The 26,189-nt window shown below is 30.1% G+C and overlaps 1 protein-coding gene across 2 annotated transcripts in view; it reads left to right on the top strand.

The window, feature by feature from the left end:
* LOC119616240 (homeotic protein proboscipedia) overlaps positions 1–26,189 on the top strand; it is a 96,339-nt gene that overhangs the window by 30,270 nt on the left and 39,880 nt on the right. For both annotated transcript variants that reach the window (XM_037972567.1, XM_037972568.1), the window contains one exon: positions 17,288–17,302. In XM_037972567.1, coding sequence (XP_037828495.1) covers positions 17,288–17,302 — 15 coding nt within the window. The remainder of the gene's footprint in view (positions 1–17,287; positions 17,303–26,189) is intronic.

Raw genomic sequence — 26,189 nt, 5'->3', positions numbered from 1 at the left:
AGTACTACTCTCATCTATATTCATCTTCAATTCATTTATCACAATTTAAAATAATATTTACATACATATATGTATGTACGTTTGTTCGTGAACGTGTGTTTTAAATCTGCTGAAATACAATTTCACCGTTTTATTGTCTCTTTGTGTTCAAAATCCTTAAATGAGTCCTTAAGTGGTGGTAAATTCACACCTTTAAAAATGAGAGGAAGAGTACGTGTGAGTGTGTGTTGTAAACTGATACCTTTCATATTTTTTGTTTTTAAATTCTTGTCTACTTTTTTAGATTTTAAAGAGGAAATTAAATATCATTGCATTTATTATTAAAATTTTTATAGTGAATGGTTTTTAATCACACAAGTCAATAAATCATTAAATGAAATTTTTATGATTTAAGAAATCTAATAATAACCATATGTAGTATTGATTACAAATATAACTATTCCAGGTTGTTTAAATCAATATCTTATTAGTCAAATATTTCATTGAATTTTATTAAAATTTTGCAAAAGTTACTTTTTATTTAACATTTTTGCTGATTATTCTTTACCTTCAAATGTAGTAATGAAATCAGAACTAATAACATAATAACGGCATTCTAAATTTCACTTCTTATCCAGGCCCTATAATTAGGCTTGCTAATCCACTAGAGTTATCAAATTATCCGAGTTTTTTCGAATACTTATTTATTTTTAAATGAAAAGTTAAGATTATTCCGGTATAAGGTCAAATCTTTATTAAATTGACGAAATATGCACTTAGATTACCAAATCTATATGTATGTATACCACCATGAGTGTTGATAGAGGGTATCATTCCGTGTGTAACACCAAGAAATATTCATCTGAGACCCGACAAAGTATACATATTCTTGATGCTTATGAAATTCTGAGCCGATTTAGCTATGTCCGTCTGTCTGTCTGTCTGTGTAAAACACGCTCACGTAAAATAAGTTATTAAAATTTGGCCGGAATATTCTCTATTGTCCTAGGCAGTTTTGTATTGAAAATGAGTAAAATCGGTTCACATCGGGAAAAGTTATGAATCAAAATTTAAAACAACTCCGAAAAAATAAGCATTTTTTACACATTCTGATACAATTTTCACAAAAACTATGCAATATAATTACATGAAAATCATCATACATTTGTTTTTACACGAGAACTTTATTCTTGTTGAAAATTGCCGGAATCAATCCACAATTTCTTATACCTCCCATACAAAAGTACATATTTCCGGAAAATGAGTTTATTGTTAAAAAATTCCGTCAGAATGTTGATATCTTCCCAAATTTTAAAATTAAAATTCATGTCAATACAATTCATATGGAGAAAACATTTTCTGGATCGGTTCATAATTGGACATAGCTCCCATACAAGATCCCCTCCCGAAAATCACTTAAACGCACATTACTCATTACTTAATTAAGATTTCCATATAAAATTTGGTACAAGTATTGATCTTAATTTTTTTTCCTTGAATTGGAGCGCACAACAGGCCCAATAGTGGCCTAGGTGTATTTCTTCGGATTTGATGTAGTATACATCCTCCTATCAACCTAACCTAACCTACAGAAATGTTACTGTGAAATTTTTTTCCGATAGATTAATAATTGGTCATAGCTCCTATACAAGGTTCCCTCCCGAAAATCGCCTAAACGCGCATAACTCATTACTAAATTAAGATATCCATATAACATTTGCTACAAGTATTGCTCTTATATACAGAAATATTACCGTGAAAATTTTTTCCGATCGGTTTATAATTAGACCCGATCGTTACGAAAATCGGAAGTATTATTTAGACATATAAAAAAAAGCTCAAAAGCTTTATTCGGGGAGTACGATTGAAAATTGCGACTTGTAGCGTACGCTCAAGGTTTATATGGACACACAGACAAACTTTAAGGTGGGTGTTACAAAACTTCAGCACAAACGCATAATACCCCCTACACTATAGTGGTGTATGGTATAATAACAGTAATTTGCACTGAATAGCTCTAATTCGTCTTTTGTCAGAAATGTACTGTTTGTCAACAAGTGTGAAAAGACTCGTCACTTAAGTATTCCTTTTGTAAAGGATAGCGGAGACAATCTGAACTTTACTGTCCTCAAGAAATCTATAAAGCGATGAGTACATTGCCATGTATTGACACTAGGGTGATCGATTATTCGACATTTTCCAAAAACAGGTTTTCGAATAGTTCGAATAGTTGACATTTGAAAAAAACCGGTTGACATTTTTCAAATTCAGAAAAAAACGGTTAACCGGGTTTTCATTATAAATAACAAAATCTATTTTAATTTGAAAACAATAACGTTTATGTTTAAATTTGATTAATAAAACATAGCCCGAACTGATTTTTAACATTTTAAAAGATTATAACTTTATATCTAGTCGTCTAATTTACATTATTTCTTTTATGAAAAAGAATTGTTAAACATAAGAAACTATGTAGTCCTGGTTTATTCTAAAATCCCTGTTTAGACAATTTTCATAGGATTCCATAATATTTTAGCCGCAATTTAATTATTGTAATTGGAATATAATCTTAAGGTTGTTAAAATTTTAACAAAAAATATTTTAAAAATGTTTCAAATAAAATTTGTTAATTAATTAGGAAAATCAAAAAAGCTTCATAATAAGTGAGTTAGAAAAATATACTTAGTTCCTGGACTCCAATATTTTTAAAATTTGAACGGGCTGTATTATCATTAACTTCAAAATTTAATTTAAGTAATCGTTGAATACAAAGCATACAAAAGTATTCGAAACCGGTTTTTAAAAAGTAAAAAAACCGGGTTATTCGATATTTGAAAAATCAACATTTAGAAAAAACCGACACTGGTAAAGCAGAATAAACCGGTTGAAAACCCGATTCGATCACCCTAATTGACACCTTTGAACTACCTTTTTTACTGACTTTGTAATCAATGTGACAATTGACTTCCTCTTTCGGGACTGTTCCCCGGACTGCTGGGATATATTTAAAGTATTTGAACAATACAAATTAAATCCTTTACAAGCCCCAAAGTTGTTTATAATAACTTTTTAGTGCTTCTTTTCTCTATCACCACCAAAATATTTGCACATCCTGCAGCTCACTTTGATTGTATTTTATTTTACCAGCTTTATAAAAGTTATTGTTTTAAAAAAAACTTTTCTAAATCCTCAATAATGTTTCTTTAAATAAGTTTTTATCGTGTCACTTGTACGAAATTACACAAATTTCTTACGTTTGCCAAAGTCAAAGAAAAGACACCTTGAATTTACTCAAATCTTTTTAAACAAAGTCTGGAAAAAAAAATTGTAGTAAAGTGAATTGGCAATATTCATACATTTGCGTGAAAGTATGTAAACTATGGCAACCAATATATTTCACTTAAAAATCTTATTAAAAACAAAAGTGCGATAAAATTGAATTTGCATTCAAAAGACATTAACCGCAGCAGTTGCTTGTATTTTTTACACATTATTTGCTGCCTAAAAATTTGTGTTTTCGAATAAAAAAAGTTTGGTAAAAAATACGGCTGAGAAACAAAAGCAAACTGCAATGACAGGAAGAGTAAAAATTAAATTTAAATGGTACGGAAAGTGAAAAAACAAAATGCAAAAACGCCGAATAGTGAAAAAACAGACAACAGCATGTCAATGGCGGTATATCCGTTACCCACTAACTTCCTCACACTCACCCATTACTAACACCCTTCCTGTGCACAGACACACAAATACACATCAAGCACTTCAGCAATTGAACAGTAAACAGTTGTCGTCGTTGCTTTTACTGTCATTGTTGTTGTAGTTTTACGTGGCATCGTTGACTTTAATGCGTTTGACAAATTACTTTTCAATGCAAATTTGCAATTTTTATTTTTGCCTTTTCACCAAACATTCCTAACTGGGGAGAACGAGAGAGTAGAAAAGAATGAAGAATTAATTTTATGAAATTATTAAAATGAAAATTGATTTAAAACGTTTTGTTTTTATATTTAATAATATAATAATACTAAATGTAAAAGGCCAACAACTGGCGCTTCAATATCAATGTCATTAAAATGTGTCTGTTCAATAGACTTTTTGTAATTTCTTTTTGTATTTCAATACTTTATACATTGTTACGAATATTTTTAAATTGGAATCATGTAAAATTATTGTACAATTTAAATTGATTGCTATTTACGTGACTTGTTTTGGTAATATTTCGTAATATTTATATATTAGTCGTTTAATAAACCATCAATTTTACGCTATTTAGAGTTCATGCAAAATTATAATGAATATTTATCTAAATGTTTTTGGATTACTTTTACACACATCAATAAATTTAAATTGTGTTTAAAATGTATGTGTAATGTAGAAATGACCAACTGTTGCTAGTTAATGACAATACTCTTTTCATATTTAAGTTGTAATTAGTGTTTTTTCCCGAACTTTTTTCATTTCCCGGAAAACCCGGATTAAATTTGATATTTTCCGGGAATTTCCGGAATATTGCAAAATTTGACTTCGATCTGTATTTGGTTTATTATGCGCCTTTAATAAAACTTTAAAAAACTCTTATTAAAAATGCATCAATGCAATCAAGAATTATGACTAATTTCTCGAAATATTACTAAAACATTTTTTCTCCGAAATCTTAAAAACTCAAACATAAAATATCGCTAATCTGCAAAAAGTATTGTCCTAATTTTTTTTCAGTTTTATTCCCTTTTTTATCGTCCATAAGTCACACTAATATCTTCTGAAAATTTTAAAATTAGATTAACAATCTAAATGGTCTAGAGAATAACTTTAACTATATCTATGTTAAATATCTTATTGGAACAATAATGGCATACAAATTCTAATTCTTCGCCGTAAAAATCAGACATACATATTTATTTAATGGTAAAATTTATGCAAAAACCTATTTTCCTCTTATAAATACCAACAGTTAACGTAATGCTATAGCCCAATTTTTCGAAATCATCAAAACATCATTGGTTTGTGAATTTCAAATTTTCCTTAACAAATTAAAATTTTTTACCTTAAACAATAGTTTCCTCTCAAAAACACCACTTAACTGAAGGCTAATAATTCCTTGGACGAGAATTCCTGTGACTGTTTGTGCTACAAGTCCTAACAATATGTATGTAACTAACCTTTTGATAGTTATTCCTTTTGACAACATTAAAACATTATACTGGACCATGAAAAATTTATATCTAATATTATGAATATTTGACGCTTAAATAAATATCCAAATTTAAGCTGCAAATCATTCGCTCAAATTATCAAGTGATACCAATAAACAACATACGTTTCGGACTCCATTACATCCACAAAAGTGCACTGTTTGATTAGGTTTACATATATGTTTGTAATATTATCGGACCCTATATTTTCAAAAATTACGGTCAATGGAGATCGTTACTGAACCATGATCGATTTTATGCTTAACGAATAAGAGTGTTATATTCGACAATGCCGAATGTTATATACCCACCATCAAACCGTATGCCGTAAATCGAATGCTCCCCTATAAACATTAGGTTGATATTTGAAATAGGGCTTAAGTCAATTATAGACACATTCCTTTCGGATTAACACAAAAAACAAAATATTTTTATTCTACTTTTAAACCATGAACATATATTGGGGTCAATTACAAAATTCGGTATATCAAATTTCATAGCTATACTCCCATTTTTCAGCCAGTAATTTACGTTAAAGTCATTTTCTTAAGGGGCCTAATATGGGGAGTAGGGTCAATTATGGACCGATTCTCATAAATAGAGAGAGGTTTGTATTTGTAAGAAACTTACTTATGTCGAATTTCAGCGCTATATTCGTATTTTCAAGCCAGTAGTGAGCGTTAAAGTCATTTTCTGAGGGGGAGTAGAGTCAATTGTGGACCGATCCTTAAAAAATTGCTAGAGAGATTTTAACTCAAGTAACTTGCTTATGTCGAATTTAATCTCTATACTCTTTTTATTAAGTTATTATTGAGCGTTAAATTAATTTTCTGAGGAGGACCTTATATGGGGGTAGGGTAAAAAATAATAATCATAATTCTGTAAATATATTTTTGCTCGTAAGAAACTTACTTATTTCAGCACTAGACTCGTATTTTTAAGCCAGTAATAGGTGTTAAAGTATTTTTTTTTTGATTGGACCATATATGTATGAGGGGTAGGGTCGATTATGAACCGATCCTCATAAAATTTGCTAGGGAGAATTTGGCTCATATGAAACTTATTTATCATCGCTATACTCGCATTTTTAAAACTGTTATGACTGTTAAAGCAGTTAAAACTGTCTGGGGCCCACTGGTATGGTGGCTCTGCGAAAACGTGGTCCAAGGTTGCCCATTTTCAATACCATACAAATCTTACCTCTAGGAAATATTTTTGGAAAATTTCAGCTCTCTAGCTCTTTCCGACTCTATCGTGCTTTCAGCAGACAGACAGACGGACGGACATACATGGCTAAATCGTCTTAGAATTTAATAAGGACCCAGAATATACAGTTAATCTCAAAAATAAGTATACAGAAATACTGACAATTGGTTTTATTTAAAAAAGGATATTATTTTTTCAAAAATCAAAAAAGTAACACATTTATTTATTAAAAACAATTATGATAATTATTATTCACTACTTTTTTTCTTCATATTTTGGTTCTTTGAGTTCTCATTTAAGCTGAAGTTAAGAAGGTGCAAAATTTACGTCACAAAAGTAAGTATACAGATCATTTCAGTATATATTTGGTTTAATTATATTAACAAAATTTATGGAAATTTTACTTGTATTAATAAATAAAATATTTTTTACACATTTTAAAATATTTTTAATAAAATATTTTTTACACAATAACTTGGAAAAAATCTACTTTTAGTTCCGAAATCTTGAAATTTGGGCCGATTGGCTCCGGAATTAATTAGTATGACAGTTTTTTTCCCACTTCTACGATTTTTTTCCACTTTAGACCCCGGATTTTGGATCTGGTGGTCATTGAACCCTCCAAATGATGCATTGGAAATAGAATTTTTAACTTTTGAAAAGAGTTGTTATTTCGAAATTAATGTTATATGCATGGATTTGGCCATTTTGAACAGAGTACGTTCTTAAAAAACCGAAATTTAACTCCGATTTCTTAAGACTTACAACATAAACTTTAAAATTTGGATAATTCTATATATTTCCTTTAATTTAAACAGGTTTTCAAAATACTCCGATTTCCAAAGCATACAATAATGCTACCAATCATATCTTGATATACTTGATACAATAACCATGTTTTATGGATCGGACATTTTATTTGTTCTAGCAACAAATTAAAATGTATCTGTGTTCAAAATTGTTCAATTCGTATTCATACCACCAATTGAGCCTGATTTAATATAAAAATCTTACTATTTTGGACAATAATCAATTTCAGAACCGATATGTAGTGTCACCATGGTCACCATTTGAAGATTATTGGTAGTATTTAGTAGTGTGTAATGGATGATTGGAACCAAAAAACTTGTTTTAATTAATGGATACTAGTACAAATATTATTAATAGCGCAATTTAAGATATACATTTTAGGAAATCGTCGTTAAATATCGAATATGAACGCTATACTATGTTAAAAACGGCAATGTTCCGCAATGGATTGCAATTATTGTACAGAAACAATTAATTTAAAAGTTAAAATATCTTCTTCCAATGCATCATAATGAACAAACGAGGGATATTATTGAATACCCGATCCAAAACTCCGGGGGTTTAAATAGTCAGATGTTCTTAAATAGGAAAAAATGCTCCTATAAATAATATTCAGACCAATTACCAAAAATTTAAATTTTTCGGAACAAAAAGTGAATTTTTTCCATGTTATAGTGTACAGAATATTTTATTATAAAATAATTACATTCAAACGGTAAAATTTTCATGAATTTTGTTAATATCATTAAGCCAAATACATATTAAAATTATCTGTATACTTATTTTTGTGACGTAAATTTTGTACCTTCTTAACTTCAGCTTAAATGAGAACTCAAAGAACCAAGATATGAAGAAAAAAAGTAGTGAATAATAATTATCATAATTGTTTTTAATAAATAAATATGTTACTTTTTTGATTTTTGAAAAAATATTTTAAATAAAACCAATTGTCAGTATTTCTGTATACTTATTTTTGAGATTAACTGTATATACTATAATGGGTCTATGATCAATATTTCGATGTGTTATAAACGGAATGACAAAATCAATATACCCTTCTTTTTTGATGGTGGGTATAAAAATATGGAAGACATTTAAATCAATATTTGGAGATAACTTGATTTCATGAAACGGACCTTGTCAATTGGTCTCCAAGGTCCTACGATTTGACACCTCTCGATTATATCCTGTGGGTCCACGTGAAGTCACTAATTTATGCTGATAAACCAGCAACAAACTTTTTGTATTAGTCATGATTTGAAAAAGTGACCCAAAATTGGGAAAAAGTTCTATCGGGCTAAAAAAAAAACAGATACTAAGATAAAATTTTACAAAAATGTTTTGTTCTAAGAAATTAATAACTCTCATAAATTATTTAGAGTTCGGATCATAATTAAGCAAGTTCTCTTAAAGCACCTATTCAAAAATCGCCCTTATGTACACATTATTATTATCGATATACATATGACTATGAAACACATACAACAAAAATGTATTCGTGTAATATTTATGTATGTGAACGATTCACAATGACCTAAGTCAATTATCTATTATTCTATATAAAAACTAAAAATGGTCACCTATTTTATTAGAGCCATACTGAAAAAAACGAAATAGAAATTGTGTGTACTAATCAACTAATTATAAAATTCAAACAAGCATGAAATAGTTGTCCAATCCGCCATAATCATTTCAACCAAAAGAATGTGAAGCCATTATTCTCTCAATAAATGCTGTATTTATTTTCAATTTTATTTAATAACTGATGTTAATCATGTCCCCCATATATATAATTAAAAACACATACACACATATGGATGACAATCCAATTTAATACGTGATGTACATATATCTGTAATAGCAGTGCATATATACACACATTCAATTTTATTGTGGAATTTGTGTTTTATTTGTATTATGCAAGAATATTGAACGATTTATAGATAAGACTATAGAATTAAATAATTACCTTTTAAATCACATGAAAATGGACATGGACATTGTACCCCACTAAACTTAATGCATTCTCAACCATTTGCCCGCATAGAGTCAAGCCAATCCAAACAAATCCAATTTGAGTAATTCTCCTGTAAGTAGTTAGTAAATGTTAGCTACTTATTATTTGCTGCTCATTTGTTATTGTACATATTAAATTTTTAATAATAACAATAATAATTCTATTAATGGATTTCTTTTTGCTTATATTTTTTCAATCGACCGATTAGTGAGCAGCGATTCAGTCAACCAAACAAATTGTGTAAAATCCATGTAAACGTGCTGCTCAATAAATGTTTTAATTAAATATGGTTATAGAATGAATAAATAGTTATAAATGGCTGTATTTACATACATTTTTATATGGTTGCTTTTATTTATTTAACTTTTTTGTTTTTCCCAATTATTTTAAAACCATTAAAAGTCTGTTTTTAAATAAGTAATTATGTGTAATATTTATGTTAATACGTTATATTTATAAAATATTTTATTATTCTGTAAAGTAGTGGTTAGTAATTATTTTTTTTTAAATAAATATTTATAACCTATGTAAGTACAGCTTTCGGCAACAATCTGCAGAGTACAAATACATATATGTATGTATGTAAAGCTCATATACATATGTATGTATACATACATATGTATATGAGCTTTATGTCGATCTTCAATTACAAGTAATTGTAATTGGGGAACATTCAATTACAATTACAAATAACTAAAATGTGTAAAATTTAATTAAAACTATAAGTAATTTTAATTGGTAAAGCTTCAATTACAATTACTTCAAATGTAATTTAATTGAAAATGTAATCATTAACCCCCAAGCCTGTTATGGGGCTAGAAGTAACAAAACAGAGCACAACGATTTCTGGGCACATGAAACTACACCAAAGTCTTTATAATTTTTCAAGAACATCCGTTGTTAAAGTATGTACAACAAAAATATAAAATATACACAACGTTATCAAATCAACAAAAAATAATAATGTGTTACCAAAGTGACAACGATATGTTGTCAAACAGGAAGTTGCATTGTCGAAATGACAACGATTCGTTGTCGAAATCATAACGATGCTTTGCCGAAATGACAACAATGCGTAGTTGCAATGACAACAATGCGTTGTTGCAATGACAACGATGCGTTGTCAAAATTACAATTACGAAATGATAACTGGGTGTTATTTAAATTTTATACACATCCGTTGTCTAAATGTTAACAAACGTGAAAAGCTCACTTTTGGCAACGGATTGTATCAATTTCTGTACTTTTCTACCTGTTTTTCTCTCTGTGTAACTGTTTGCTTTATAATCAACATATTTCTGATTGTTTAAACTGTAAATTGGAGACCCAATGGTATGGGGGTCAGGTGAAAACGTAAAAATGGAAAATTCAATCAAAGATATTCTGGAAAAAATGGGTTACAAAACATACCCATAATTGTTAAATAGTGAGCGAATATCTTTTTAGGGAAATATACAGTGAATGATACAAATACGCAATACTCATACATTTGAAACAACTGTGAAATATACGATTGGCCATGGTCATACACTTTTGAGACAACTGAAAAATTGTACAACAACAGCAACAACCAGAAAAATATTAATGAATGTAAAAACAAGAATGTTCTGATCAACATTTGTAAAATTTCTGTGAAGGCGCCACTTATTTCTCTCAATTCGACTCTGTTAAGCTCAACTCAACGCAACGAAGGGCAAAAAAACTACAAGTTCACAGTTATTTAACCAAAAATTCATTCCATTGATTTAACCAAGTGGTTGGTTGGTTGGATACTTCGTTGCTTCATGTTGTGTAGAGTGCTGGACATACTACTAGTACAGAAGAAACTTGCGCATATGAAAATTGTAGAAATACAAGTTTTACAATTCGTACTTTTGGTGTAGAATGACAACAACAATAACAACAAAACGGACATGTAACTTTTACCTTTCATGCTTTAGGGGGCACAACCTACAATCGACAAATTGTATGCATTTGAACCCTCAAACCCGCAACAATAAGATAAAACAAAAGCAAAACAAGTTTGAACGAAGGAATGAAAGAAAGATGGCAAAATGTCATGGAACAGAGTGGTGGGTGTACAACACACTCTGTCTGCCGAAACGAATGAATGATAGAAATGTCCACACCTACTTGTCAGTCAAAAGAATGTCTACAAAAAATTTAACTTAACTTTACATTGGAACTAGCTGGATGATGAAAAAGTGTTTTTAAATTAAAACAAGTAAAGGAGAGTGATATGTTTTGACTTGCTCATTGGGCTGATAAAATTTAGACTTTTTGTGTATTCCAAACCGAGGTTATTACATTGTTTTAAGGAAAATATGTATAAGCTATGATTTTGAGAATTTCGTTCATACATTTCAGAATAGAATGTTTGTTATTCGATTTTTCGTATTATTTCCTATGATATTTTATTATTTCTTATATAAGTATGAATATTTATTGTCTAGATTCTAGACTCTAGAAACTAAATTACTGAATAAGGGCTCGTCTTAAAGACCATAGATAATACATTAAACTGTTTTCAAAATAAATTTCATAAATTATTAAATCGACATAAGTGATTCTGATTCGAATCCTCCTCACTATAGTGATGTTATGTACAATATTTATAGAAAACACTTTTGAGAAAGCATCGATTGCAGTGAAACTCTCATTAAGCAAAAAAAAAAAAAAAAATAAATTCTTATTAGAAACTTGTTTTTATAACGAAAAAAAAAACCTTAGACTGAGTAACAACCATGAAATGGAAAAAGTATAAAAATTATTGCGTATCATTTTGAAAATTATCTTGTTCATGCCACCACTATTTCTCTATTTATTTGCTAAATTATAAAGTTATTCCTTTGTTGATTTGTGTATTTGTGATAAGTATTTGCCGACAATATTCCCAATATGAGTTGGTAATAATTTGCGACCAGACAATATTATTTCCATCATGATGATTTTAATATTTGCACTTATTTATGTATATATATTTTTTGCATTTGATAACTAAAGAAGTCTGAGATAAAATTGATGCTTGCAGGCCTTTTTATATGAGGGCCTTTATGTTGTATATTCACAATACATTAAGCTTGTTATTTTTTTTGTAACGCATCGAAATATTTTTCTTGGACCCATAAAATTATGTATATTCTGGGTCCTTATTTGATTCAAAGACGATCTAGCCATCCATCCGCCTGCCTGCTGTCCGAACGGAAGGAGCTAGAGGTTTGAACATTTCTGCTATTTATAATTTTTAGTTGTTATTTAAATAATGGTCCATGTTTTCACCTAGCCCCCATATAACTGCCACACTTCAGGAAATTACTTTTATGTCCTAAAAATACACACAAACTTAACTTTAGAGCAAATACCAGTAGGAATCCGTTGCTACACAGATGGCTATAAATTGGGAGACAAAGTGGGCCTGGGGTTTTATATTGAAGAACAGAAACAGAAATATAACACCGTTTACCTAATTACAATACTAGCATCATGGCAGAAGTCCGAGCAATAACGGAATGCGTAAATTGGATTAGAATAAATATGGTGCCCACACGGCTTCTTATATTTACCAACAGCCAGAAGACAATTATGGCGATATAAGACGATAAAGTTAAATCTAAGACTGAATTAGATTGTAATAAAGCTCTAACCGAATACTCTCCCAGAGGTTCACATCATATGATTACCATGCCACTTGGGAGAAGTCGGCATTGAAAGAGCGAATGTAATAGATTTAAAGGGAAGGGAGCTCGAGGTAGTTAACCTGACGCACAAAAAACTAGAAACTATTGCAGAATTAAAATTATGGGTGAGAGAAACCCATAAGGTCTCCTGAAAGCAGATAAGAAACCTACTCAAAATGAAAAAGTCTGGGGTTAGTATGATGTTACGTATTCTAAGTGGACACATAGGATTACGGGCACACCTATACAAAATTGGACGTGCGGATTCAGACGAATGTAGAACATGTAGAGAGGACAGTGAAACAGGAAGTGTTCCAGTCCTTATTGTCACGAATTCACTGAAATTAGATCCAATTATCTTGGGAGTGATATTATTTCGGATATAAAATCCCTCACGAACACTAATTGGAAAATTTTTAGGAAGTACAGGAAATTGAGTTTCTAAACATCGGATGATAATACATTTAGTGAATACTATTTAAGGTTTCTGTTTTTACCAACAAACATTTTCCATGAAAAGGAGCCCACAACAGGCCCGAAAGTGGCCAAGGTGTATTTCTTCGGATTTGATGTTGTTAAATACTCCTATCAACCTAACCTAATTCCGGAAGAGCTCGGTAAATAATAGACATAAGTCAAATTGTGCCAGAAGCCAATGAAAGAGGTCCGAAGTGAGATACGTGGTTTAAAAAACCAGAGGTAAAGGTTCAGATGGATCAACATCTGAAAAGCCTAACCCTCCGAACAGGGTGGCCAGCTAAAAACGTAGCCAAAAGTATTACAAAACATGGTCGGTATATATTCGGACATCGGTGTATGGTATTATATAGTTGGACTTGACCGACAATACATTCTTTCTTCTTATTCTTTATTTTCTAGGACTCTTTATCCCGTTCCAATAGTTTTTTTGTAGATTTACCTATAATGTATGTATAGTATAAGATATTATGTGGTCATAGGTAAGACGAAAATGAAACTAATATTTCTTTATTCCGCTACATTTTATTACATCCTGCACTATCATCGAAATAGAACATCGTCATAACATAATAATATTACTTTAACTACAGCGATATTTCACTTCACCGCTTTCAATGAGTTTTAAAGCAACAAAAAACCTAAACAAAGAATCTACTATCTGTTCATATAGTTAAGTATAAACTCTACTCTATAATAAGCAACTTCAACATAATAAATATTTATACTCACTCCTCTTGCAACTGATTACATATTTTGGGAAAGTAGTCTCTTAATTTAAGCAATATATATACTAGGGGTTGAAGTAAATATTTTGCTAAAGTTTTTATCTTGAAAACTTTTACCAATAACTTTATTTATTTCTTGTGGACTTTTTGCAGTAAACGGATATGTCTAGTTGACCAATACTTGTACATATGTTGCATTTGACTTTGGTCAATGGAGTTTTTTAAACTGAAAAAGTTAGTACATAATTGTTTTTCTTATCGATACTTTGTACTAAGTAGTATTTGAACTTAGAAGGTTTTCAAAAGGGTTTTTCTATTCAATTGCTATTCGACACTTTAAAATATAAATATTATAATATGTACTTTAACTAAATAATTCTCAATATTAAAGCCATTGTTTTTTTATCACATTAAAAGTAAAATATTTACTTTGCATATCTCTAACACAATTTTAAAAATTTATGGTTGTAGTATTTTTTTCTCGTTTTCGTTGTAAACCACAAAAGCATGGCTGGCATTTCTTATATCCGCCAAGGATGTCTTCGCTTAAAATGACAGGAAACTTGAATAACAGGCACACACACACATACAAACACTTTATGTGTTTGTGTAAGCGTGTTCCGCTTATACCTTTTTCTACTTCTTGGCTCTTGACTGGAACTCATGTAACTTGCAGTCAGCAGTTGAGTGGCAATATATTCGATTTAGTTTATTTAAATTTTTTCTAAGGGTGTGGAAAAATTGTTGTCTTTGTAATGAAATGCTTTAAAGGTGGGTTTAATATTATAAACTAGTATAGATTTTGTTTGTATTATGCATTAGTAAAATATTTGAGTTTTTTATATTATGCAATTTTATATGAAAATAAAAATATTTTTACAATACATAAATATTTACTGAAATAAAGTTGAACCGAATTCTGTAGAATTTGAAAGATTGAATAATGTTTTGGAAGGAATAATTTTAGTTGAATTTTGGATAATACCATAATTTTTAAATAATTTATTTTTTGTTAGAGATGTTATATGGGGAATGTCGAAGTGCTTTACGTGAACACCTGCCCTGAGGGCGTTATTTGACGGTGGTCTTCCACCGTCTTCATGAACCGATACAATACATACAATCTTTCACCAATGTTTGCATCAGTTCCATTCCCATGATCATAAAGATCTTTCTACGGAATGACAGGCAACTACTGAACGCTAACCTGACAATTCCCCAGAATATACCGGCTCCCTACTACACCGGTAAGAAATACCGATTGGGTTCAGGAATCCAGCATATGCTGCTTTGTACAGAAACCTGTTTAATTTTAAATAGAATTAGCCAACGCATTATATATAGGGTATATCAGCCCTTAAACCAACATTCTCTTCCCGCGAATTTGGGCTCAAACCACAGCCACTACGTGGATCTCGAATGAACCTCAACCAACTGACCAGGCAGGACATGTCCTGGGGGCAACTGGCCACCTGCAGTACCAGTTTATATGGTTCTCTGGTTAGACCCCATGTCAAATCATACCAAGGAATAGCCGAGGAGTGAAGTGACATCACCAGTTTATAGTCCCGGCAGACAGAGGTATTGGTAGCACCTCTTAACCCCGGGATTGCAATACACCAAGATGGGATCTATCATCAAGGAAACATGCACCGGGGGGATGTTATATGGGAAGTAGGGCCAGCTCTGTACTTGATCTAAATGAAATTTCTTAGATGGATTTTTGATCTTATAAAACATGTTCTATGTGGATTTTCATGCCTATATGAATACATTTTTATCAATAACGTTAAATTCATTTCCTAAAGGGGACTTACATACATATGTATATGGGGCCTAGGTTCAAACTTAGTCCAATTTTCGCCATACTATACAGTATGACTTTCGAATACATTAAAAAGTAACTTGTGCACATTTTTTTATCAGATGTAACATACATTCTCGTTTTAAAGTAATTAACTACATTAAGGCAAAATTGGCTATCACAGATGAAATTCGGACGGACATAGCTAGACTCAGCCCACAACAGCAGACTCGATAGTGGCCTAGGTGTATTTCTTCTGTTCAGATGTAACACGCATTCTCCTTTTAAAGTAACTAACTATATAAATGCAAAAAATGATAGGCTAAGTTTTAGGAGGATCACACAAATAAATGTGAGTTCACAAGACCATATCGCTGACCTGTAGTGAGCCAAAGCTTTCTATTTCGTACTGATTCGTCACAACATAGAATGATCCGAATTTGATCAATGCTAGATCGTCTTACAATGTTATAAGGTTTAAAAGTGACTCAACTCAAACATTTTTTTCAGAAAAGGTAATAAATTCTCTAAAAATTCTGAAACATAAAGAAAGACATAACGGGTTTTTTCAACAGTTAACAACAAAACACACTTATATTTTTTTAGAGATAAACAAGAATCTTGTGCGAAATTTAAGGGTTAAACTTATGGCTTTAAGTATATATACCCGAAAAAATAAAATTTTGAGTTATGTCACTGTACTTTGGTGGGTATATGATCAATATTTCGATGTTTTATCATAAAATCAATATAACCCCATCTCTTTGATGGTGAGTATAAGTCAGATCAAGAGTTGCAGTGTTTTAAAAGTATAAGTTTCATTGATTTATTATTGAAATTCTAAAATTTGTAAAATAAAAATTTTAAAATACTCACTTGAAAATATATTATCAACATTTTAATATCTTTAGATTCACTTTATTTTGGCACATTAATGTCTGGTATTCACACCTTGTTGAAATTCAAATATGTACTTAAAGAAAAGAATTTTATGGGTTGCTTGTTAACAAATACTATTACAGAAACACACTCAAGTACACATAAATAAATTTTATATAAAGGAGTCATTTGTAATAAAGTCTGGTAAAATTTATAGATTCTCAACAGTTCATGTTTAACAACTTATTTCTTCTTTTCTTTATGTTTTTCTTGTAAAAATCACTTGGCTTTAAACTGAGATAAATGGCGAAACGAGAGAATAAATAAGTTGTTAATGGTTGTTTGGTTAGTTGGTTGGTATCTTTAACAGTTTTTTTATTGGCGGTTTAAAACATAAAAATCTATAAGATTTATGGTGTTCGATTTAAAACGCTACATTTCTATTTATAAATAAATAATTTTGAATTTCTTAAATTATCTAAAAGATTTAATAAAGTTATTTCTGTTTCTCTTTACAGGTGATAATGCAATAAGTAAGTAAAATTCTTATACCATATTTAAACATTTTAAAAGAAATTGGCTTTAAAAACGACTTTAATAGAAATATTGCATTCAATTTGTAATTTAAAAAGTATTTTATAACTTTTTTGTTTCCTTACGTTAGTTCCATAGAAATATGAAGTTTTTGTTTTAATTTATTAAAAACCACTAAACTTTTTTACCCTTAAGAATAATTTGAAATATAAACTCGCTTGTTTTTGCAGTTTTTGTGGGTTTGGCATTTGTATAATTTTAAGAAACAAATCTCATTTATTTTTCTTTTAGCTACATAAAATTGGTTTTGGTAAAAAAAACTTAATTTTTTTATTGTTTATTTCATTGGCGGGAAATTGCAATTTGGGTTTTTTTTCGTCTGAGTTTTGTGGTCATGCTCCAAAGAGTTTTTGTTGCTGGAATTTTTTTGTGGGTTGTCTAAAAATAATAAGAAGCAGCCGAAAAAATAAATTTATGTTTAAAATAGAAATAATAAGATGAGAAAAATATTGTTATATTTTTGGAAAAAAAAACTTAAAACTCAAAATTGTGGTGTGAGAATTTTGTTTAAATTTCAATGCCATATTTTAAATAAGTTTCTTTATTTTGTTTCATCCATCTTATGATTGTAGGTACATATTTGTTTATTTTTACAGTTGTTTGTTATTTCCTAGGGTTTCAAAGGGTTAAAAATTTCCCGAGAATATTTTTACGGAAATCTCGGGAAATTTTTTTGATAAAATTCGGGAATTTCAAAATCATTTTTCTTAAATGTGCTGGTAATATTAGAAATGTTTTTGGTTAAACTAAAAATTTGACTGGTGATAGTTTTACTTAACAGAAATTACTATTTTAAGAGTATTATTGAATCAAAGGAAATCAACCAAATTCTTCAAAAATATTAATTTTTTTCCTAAGCAGTTTGGTATTGAGAATCAGCAAAATCGGTTTACATTGTAAAAAGTTAGGAGTATGTACCATACAAAGGTACAATTTCGTCAAAATTATCAGTATCACGACGAAATTTTGTAGATATTTATATAATATGAACAGAAATCGAATTACCAACGTAGACCTGTATCAGTCCATAATTGGTCATAGCTCGCATATAAGGTCCACTTCCGAAAATCACTTAAATATTGGAATAATATTCGACATAACTATGTTTTGTGTATACATATACCACTCTGCAAAATATTTTTCGGATCGGTCCTTTATTGGGCATAGCTCCCATATAAGCCCCATTTCCGATAACCACATAAACGCACATATTTCATTACTGAATGAAGATATCGGTATAAAATTCTTTCGGTTGTTATTTTTCAAATTCAAAAAAAAAAAAAAAGAAACGGTTAACCGGTTTTTTATTATAAATAAAAATTATATTTTAATTTGTAAAAATCAATGTTTATGTGGCCCGGACTAATTCTTAACAGTTTAAAAGATTATAACTTTAGATCTAGTCGTCTGATTTACATTATTTCTTTAATGTAAACAAATTTGGAAAAAAGTGGGACACTTCTGTTAAACATAAGGTACTATGTAATCCTAGCTTATTCTAAAGTCCCTGTTTAGGCAATTTTCATAGGCATTCCAACACTTCCATAATATTTTTATCCGCAAATTAAGTAAATATTGTAATTGGAATATAATCTTAAGATTGATAAAATTTATCAAAAAGATATTCCAATCAATTTCACAAATAAAATTTTTTAATTAATTAGGAAAATCAAAAAAGTGTAACCAAAGGTGCTTTAGAAAAATAAACTCTAGTTCCTCGACTAGAATATTTTTAAAATTTAGACGGGCAGTATTATTATTTACTTAAAAATTTCATTTAAATAATCTTTGAATACAAAGCAAAAAAAAGTATTCGAAACCGGTTTTTAAAGTGAAAAAACTGGATTATTCGATATTCGAAAAATCAACATTTAGAAAAAACCGACACTGGTAAAGCAGAAAAAATCGGTTGAAAAACCGAAAACCCTACTTTCTATTCATCTATAATAAAATTTAGGACAATTAAAACAAGTAAGAAATTATAGACGGGCGAGGCCGACCATATAATACCCTACACCTCTTACAAAAATGAAATGTGATTTAGTTTTCATAATAAAGCATTTAAGTTGAATTGTACCTTGCCTGGAATTATACTTAAGCCTGCGACCTGTAGTTTGATTACAAGGTTTACATGGACGGACAGACGGACGGACATAGCTAAATCGACTCAGAAAATGATTCTAAGCCGATTGGTATACTTTATAGGACCAATTTTATTGTGCGTTACAAACATCAGCACACACCCAATATACCCTCCCCACTAAAGTGGTGTAGGGTATAAAAAAACTTTACTTCGATTTTTTCTAAAAAAATATTCCAAACAATTGAGTTGTATTTTAAAGTTGCAATTTGCTACAACTGCTTTTATTGTAACATTTTGTCAAAAAAGTTGTAATAAATTTCAACTTTAAACTTATCGATAATATCAAATTAATGAATTTAAACTAAAGAAGAGTTGAGTTGTAAACCATAATAGGGGCATTATATGCACGTAAATAATTAATTAATTTCTACATAATATGTATGTAGAAAGCACATTCAGGTTGACGAATATCATATCATAAATATTAGTTCTGAAGTAAATACGGATTGTCCACATTTCTCTAAGCAGAAATGACAAATAATTAGTTGTTATTGCATTAATTTTTTAACTTTTAATAAAAGGTCATTTGACTCAGCTTTTAGTAGTTAAATAAATATTTTTTTCTTACAATTTAAAACCATTTTGTATTAATAAAAACCACCTTAAAACTTATTTCCTTTTGAATTTATCTTGGTTTTGGGCCAAAAATAACAATAAATTTAAATTCTAAATAAAACTAAGCAACATACACTCTCTTCATATTTACAATTATATGTTTGCGGTTGAGTATGGTTAGAATTTGTTTCTCCATTTGGATTCAATTTTTAATGCAAATAAATGCTTTGGGGGCTTAAAACGAAACACAGAATAAGAGGCAGAGTGAGATCGAATTGTATGACGGTATCAAATGTTCGTCTAAAGTTTTTTTTTTCAAGCGATTAAGATAAAAAACAAAATTTTTACCTGAATTAAATTAAGTAACAAAACACGAAACTTTTATTTAGATTGAACAAACACTTTGTGTGCTTTTTGGTGTTTTTAATTTTGTTGCTTTTAGAGGTTTGTTAGAATGGCTCCCATGTTTTATTGTGTCTTGTTTTTGGTTTTGTTGGAATATTTCGTGAATATTTTATTTATTTATGTAGATATTTTAAGTTGTTGTTTTTCTTTATTTTGATTGTGCTACCTTTTTAAATGCCACAAAAAAAAAACAAAATGACGTGTTTCACAAAATTAAAGAAGAATAAAAAAGTACATATAAAAAATGTAAACAAACTCTATACAAACTACGGAAACACGCTACTGTTTTTTTATAATTCTCATGTTTTCTTGTATTTTAATATTTTTTATTTATTTTATTTGTTGTTGTCGTTGGCTGCTACCACAAATTTTGTACACAAATATGTACCCAAATACACGTGAACACCACAATATTGATGTGTGTACATTTTTAATGGTGGTTGGTTGGCTGTTTAGCCAACTTTGATGGCCAACTCAAACCTGATTCTTGTCTTTGTAAAATATGGTCATTGTTGTGTGATTGAAAAGTGCCATGATTAAAAAAGGAAATAATTATTTCTATTGAATGATCGAATTATGATGAACAACATGAAGATGTATAGTATGTGTATTTATCTCATCTTCATAAGTTTTTTTTTTCGTAATTCAGGTATAGAAGTATCTTTTTTTGTTCATGGTGCAACTCATTTTTAAAACTTGTCTTTCTTTTGTGTTTGCGCTCGAAGTACATACGTAGGTTAATTCATAATTGTTTTAAGAAAAATTCTTTACGATTTATAACACTGCTATTAACGAGACAATTATATATATCGCGTAATTTTATCACTAATGATTAACGATAATCTCTAAGAACCTAACTTAGGTGAGTCTATATTGTGATTGTTCCGAGATCTCTTTTAGCAATTCCCAAAATCTACACAATCTCGTTATAGAATTACACAATACGTACACAATATCCGAAAAGCAATTATAAGATCGTTCTTACGAAACATTACTCGAATTATCCTTTTGATGGAACGACAAAACGCTTCGCCTACATGAGCCCGGATATATGTATGTAGCTCCCCATTGTCGAGCAACTTTGTTTCAAACCAGAAACCAGGATATGGGATATTAAAGAACCAACTATATTTCGACTGCTACTAGATCTCTTACGATAAAAACTCTTCGAATTTTCCTTTTGATGGAATAACAAAAGTCTTCGACTGTGTCAGCATAGTTTCCCAGTGACGAAAAACTCTGTCTCATTCTATAAACCAGACATTGTGAGGGATATTAAAGAAAGGTTTTTTTGGTCCAATAATGATAGTTTGACCTAGTGGATGAAAGGATATATCGCAGTAGAAATATCTCTCTAATACGAGGTTTTTATCACTGAGTTTTTGGCCAACTGGCCCACATACAAAGCCCCCGGTAAAAACCAGAATTGACAGTCGGTAATTTGATTTTCTAATGTCTCATTGGTTTCCAAAATGTTCAAACGTTTGAAAGAGAGAGATATATATTTAATATCTTTATTGAACTTGATGATCATGTTGTCTAGGATTGGCTAAGCTACTCTTAGAAATATGGGTCTTATGGCTCAAAGATATGTGTCGGAAACGCTCAACGTTGAGATCAACAGTTTGTAGCACCCATACGAACTAATGTCCACAGAAACGGCGACAGTTTCACAGTTTCTTATGAGTATATCAAAATAGATAAAAACTAAAGTAACTTGTAAATTTTACCACCTATATGTGTTATGAGAACCATAGTTTGCATGTTTTTAAAAATGTTATGTACTCGTATATCTTTATATTTGTTTAATAACAATATATGCATGTCTACTTTAAAGAATACAATGTTGCTTTTTCTTTAATAATGGCTGATGTTGGTATAAAGCAAAAAGTGTCAATATTACTTTAGTTATTTGTTCATATTCAGCTGTTTTCGTTCGATTTTTTTTCTGAATAAAGAAACCATGAATACGGCCATAATACTACTTATGTTTTGTTGACGGCTTCAAACAATAATTTCCTTCAATTTTACTGCACGCACACACAAATTCAAATACATACATATTTTTATATACAAAAGTACTTTAATACAAAAAAAGTTTTTTAAAGGTAGATCCAAATGTGACATGGCGTCGTATAACCATAAATATGTTATTACATGTAGTACATATCCTGTACTTTATATAAAATATACATATTTAATATGAAACCTGTACATAATGTGTATATAAATACTCGTACATATCCTTGTTGGACTATTACATTTAAACATACATATTTCATTTGTTTGTAGTCCGTCAGTATTAAATGTTGGTAAAATATTTTTTCTGTTTTTTTTCCTCCTTTCAGTTGACACCCATTTAATGGAAACATTTCACATTGCTGTTGTTGTATTTTTACCTTTTTTGTTGTTTCTACCTTTTTGTCAATGAAGGATATACATAAATATATGAATTAGTCTTCAGTACATGACCTTAGTTGAACTCTGTTTAGGTGGAATATTGTTTTTAAGTAGTAAATGGGTGTAATAAACCAAGTATAATAAATGCTTAAGAGTTGTTTTAAGAAAAATTAAAGGATACAAAATTTATGCAATTTTTTATTGTTTATTGATTTGATTTAAGTATTATCACTGTGTAACTTATACATATATTTTTGAAATATTGATATCACATTTTCTGATTCCAGAGCGTAAACATTTTTTAGTTATATGTAAAAGAAATTTTCAAGGAGTAAGTAAAGGAGTAAATAATAATAAATAAACTTTAATATTTTAAGAATTCGTACCCCAATCTATTTCTTTTAGAACCCGTAATCAGAACATATGTAAATATAAGAAGACTTAGTAAATTATCGGGTTTTGGTATGTAAGACGCTTTTAGCCTTTGACATTTCTGGAATAAGAACAGAGTTGACTTCACAATTTGAAATATCAGTCGATGCCACTGATCCAGCAGAAAAAGAACTTGCAAAGAAGCGAAAAATAAGTAGAATTTACTCCATGGAAGTACTGGAAAAGAACTACAGTAGTGATGATTTTAACTCAGGCTTGTCATGAGAGCAATGACACAGAATCACTTTCTGAGTCGACTAAGACATGTCCGTCCGGATGTGCGGCTAACTGACTGACATGTAAACCTTCAGCAATTTTTAATATATTTTCACGAGGACGAAGCCTATTGAAAATGGTTGAAATCGGTCCATTATTTCACCTAGCCCCCGGACCTTCCGATTTGAGCTTTTTAGCTCAAATTAGCACAACTAAGTTTTATATAAGAATAAAATTTTAGTAATTAGTCCTCATATAATCCCCAAATCGGCCCATTATTTCACCTAGCCCCATGCAATTGGACCTTCCGATTTGAGCTTTTTAGCTTATAACTACGACAAACATAATACTATCTCCCCAAATTGGCACAACTAAGTTTTATATAAGAATAAATGACACTGCCGATTTTGGCAATGATCGACCCTTTCAGTATTACAATGAAATTCAGCATAACTTTTATATAAAAATACATCCCGCCTCCAAATTTTATTAGGATCGGCCTATATTTGCTTAATAAGTATTTAGGCCTGTCACAGAATTCCATTCCGATTGAAAGAAGATTAATTTCGTATTTTTGCTATATCGGGCTTATGCTAACTTGGGAACTGCGTTGGAAACGCTGTCAGGAATAAATAAATAAAATCATTAATTTAATTTATATTACATATTAGCCATAACAAATTCTTCTAACATGTCGAATTTACACAAAAAATTTAACGTCAGATTTTTCTTAATGTAGGGCGAAACATATTCGATGTTAAATATATGCAAATATATCATATTTGTTAATACATTCAACACTAAACTAATTGCAAAACTGTAACCATTTAAAATGCAATTAATCACCTTCAGCACCGAGTGTTATTGTTGTCTGCAATTGTTGCTAGCTGAAGAATTTCAATTTCTTCAAAAAGCAAAAACAAAAAACTCAGACCTAATTTTACAGAATTTTTTCAACTACCTACTTATCGTCCTACACATGTCACTTGAACATTGAAGTTAAAATTAAAAACAAAGTAGATATAAATGGAATACTGTCACCACGGAGTTTGTCTACTGTTTTGTTTTTGTATCTTTGTGTATTTTTATTTGTATCCTTTTAATTGCAAACAAATGAAGATTCCATTTGAGCTAATTTAACTGAAATTAAAATACATTTGCTTTCAAACGGAACCGTAACAAAAAACTCACTTATGCAACCAATTTAGAATAAACAATTAGAGGATTGTTTGTCGCTGTTTTTTTTTTTCAACGGCAAAAGTTTTAAATCTGGTAATGCGGTTTAAAATACTGACTACAAAACATGCAGTTTAATCACTTTCGACATGGTGATTAAAGTCTTAAAATACTTGGATCCATATATCTAAAATAATTATTCAGATCATACGCACACACAGATACTCACGCATGTAGAGTAATTGAAAGCTTTTTAACGGTGTGTTAAATGGAATATAAAAATATGTTGCATACTCACCCCTCTTTTCGTTTTTTTATATTTTTGTTGGCAAAACAGGAAAAGGAAGAAGGCGTTTCATGTTGTGTTGTAAGTGTGCGAGCTAGACTTTTGTTACAAGATAAAACGCACACACACACACACTGATACACAACCATACAGGTCTGTTGCCACCACCCACAGGATGCACGCAGGATGTTGAAAGTTTGTTGTGCCACTTTTTTTCTACACATTCATATTTTTTGTTTCTTTTTTATTTTTAACTTCTGTTTTTTGTGTTTTGAAATAAATTAAAAATATTTTTGCGGTAAAACTGAGATATTATTTTTATAACATGCTATCTTATGTTTTAGTGTGTTGGTAATAGAGGATGTTAAAAAATTTTCGACATTCTTTATTTTCATGCGCAAGAAATCGATAATTTTATATAAGTACGTAATTTTTCATTCAGATTCCGATTAAGACTTAAATTTCTTAATCTTTCATATTGTTTTAGATACGTTTGCATCTGAGAAAATTCGATTTTTACCAAACATTATAGTGTTAGATGGAACTGACATACTGTCTGTCTTCGGAAAGGGTGTTGAATGTGAAAAAAAATTATTCATCCATTTCCTAACCGGTTATCTAGATTTAGCCTGTAAGCGAACCGTGTGTAGAAGGTTATCATCATATGATTTTTTTAATTTTACTATGTTTTATAAATTTTACTTCGTTGTTCGAAATTCGAATATTTGAACAATTAGTTAGTTAGTTATTTTGAAAGGAGGATTTATATACAGACTTATATCAAATCAGATGAAATATATATAGGCTTCTATCGGGCCTGTTGTGTGCTCCTTTACCCGTGCCTCAGGTGGGAATCGAACCCACCACCTCCGGTCTACCAGACTAGAACACTAACCTACCAGAGACCACCATTCGAACAATTAATCGTCCCAACTAATGACTGACCTGACTTCTTACCTGGTATGAATCGATTGAATCTTTACCGGAAGAATTCTATTCATCCTACTTCCTATTTTATAATGCCTGCCAAGCAATCGTCACTTTGGAGCAAAGACATTTTTTAATGACCTTAAAAATTTGAGTCCCTTCTTAAATTCTATATAATAAAGCGACACTTATAAAGAGACTTTGAGAAGAGGACTGAACGAGTACGTCAACGGTCAAGAAAACAAACTTTAGATTTCTGGATTAGAATTGGATCTAATTAACTCTG

Source organism: Lucilia sericata, unplaced genomic scaffold (assembly GCF_015586225.1).
Source record: "Lucilia sericata isolate MDLA Ls3-8-SP2 unplaced genomic scaffold, ASM1558622v1 Contig000062F_arrow, whole genome shotgun sequence".
Lineage (NCBI taxonomy): Eukaryota > Metazoa > Arthropoda > Insecta > Diptera > Calliphoridae > Lucilia > Lucilia sericata.
Note: the sequence above shows the minus strand (reverse complement) of the source record. Positions and strands in the feature narration are given on the sequence as shown.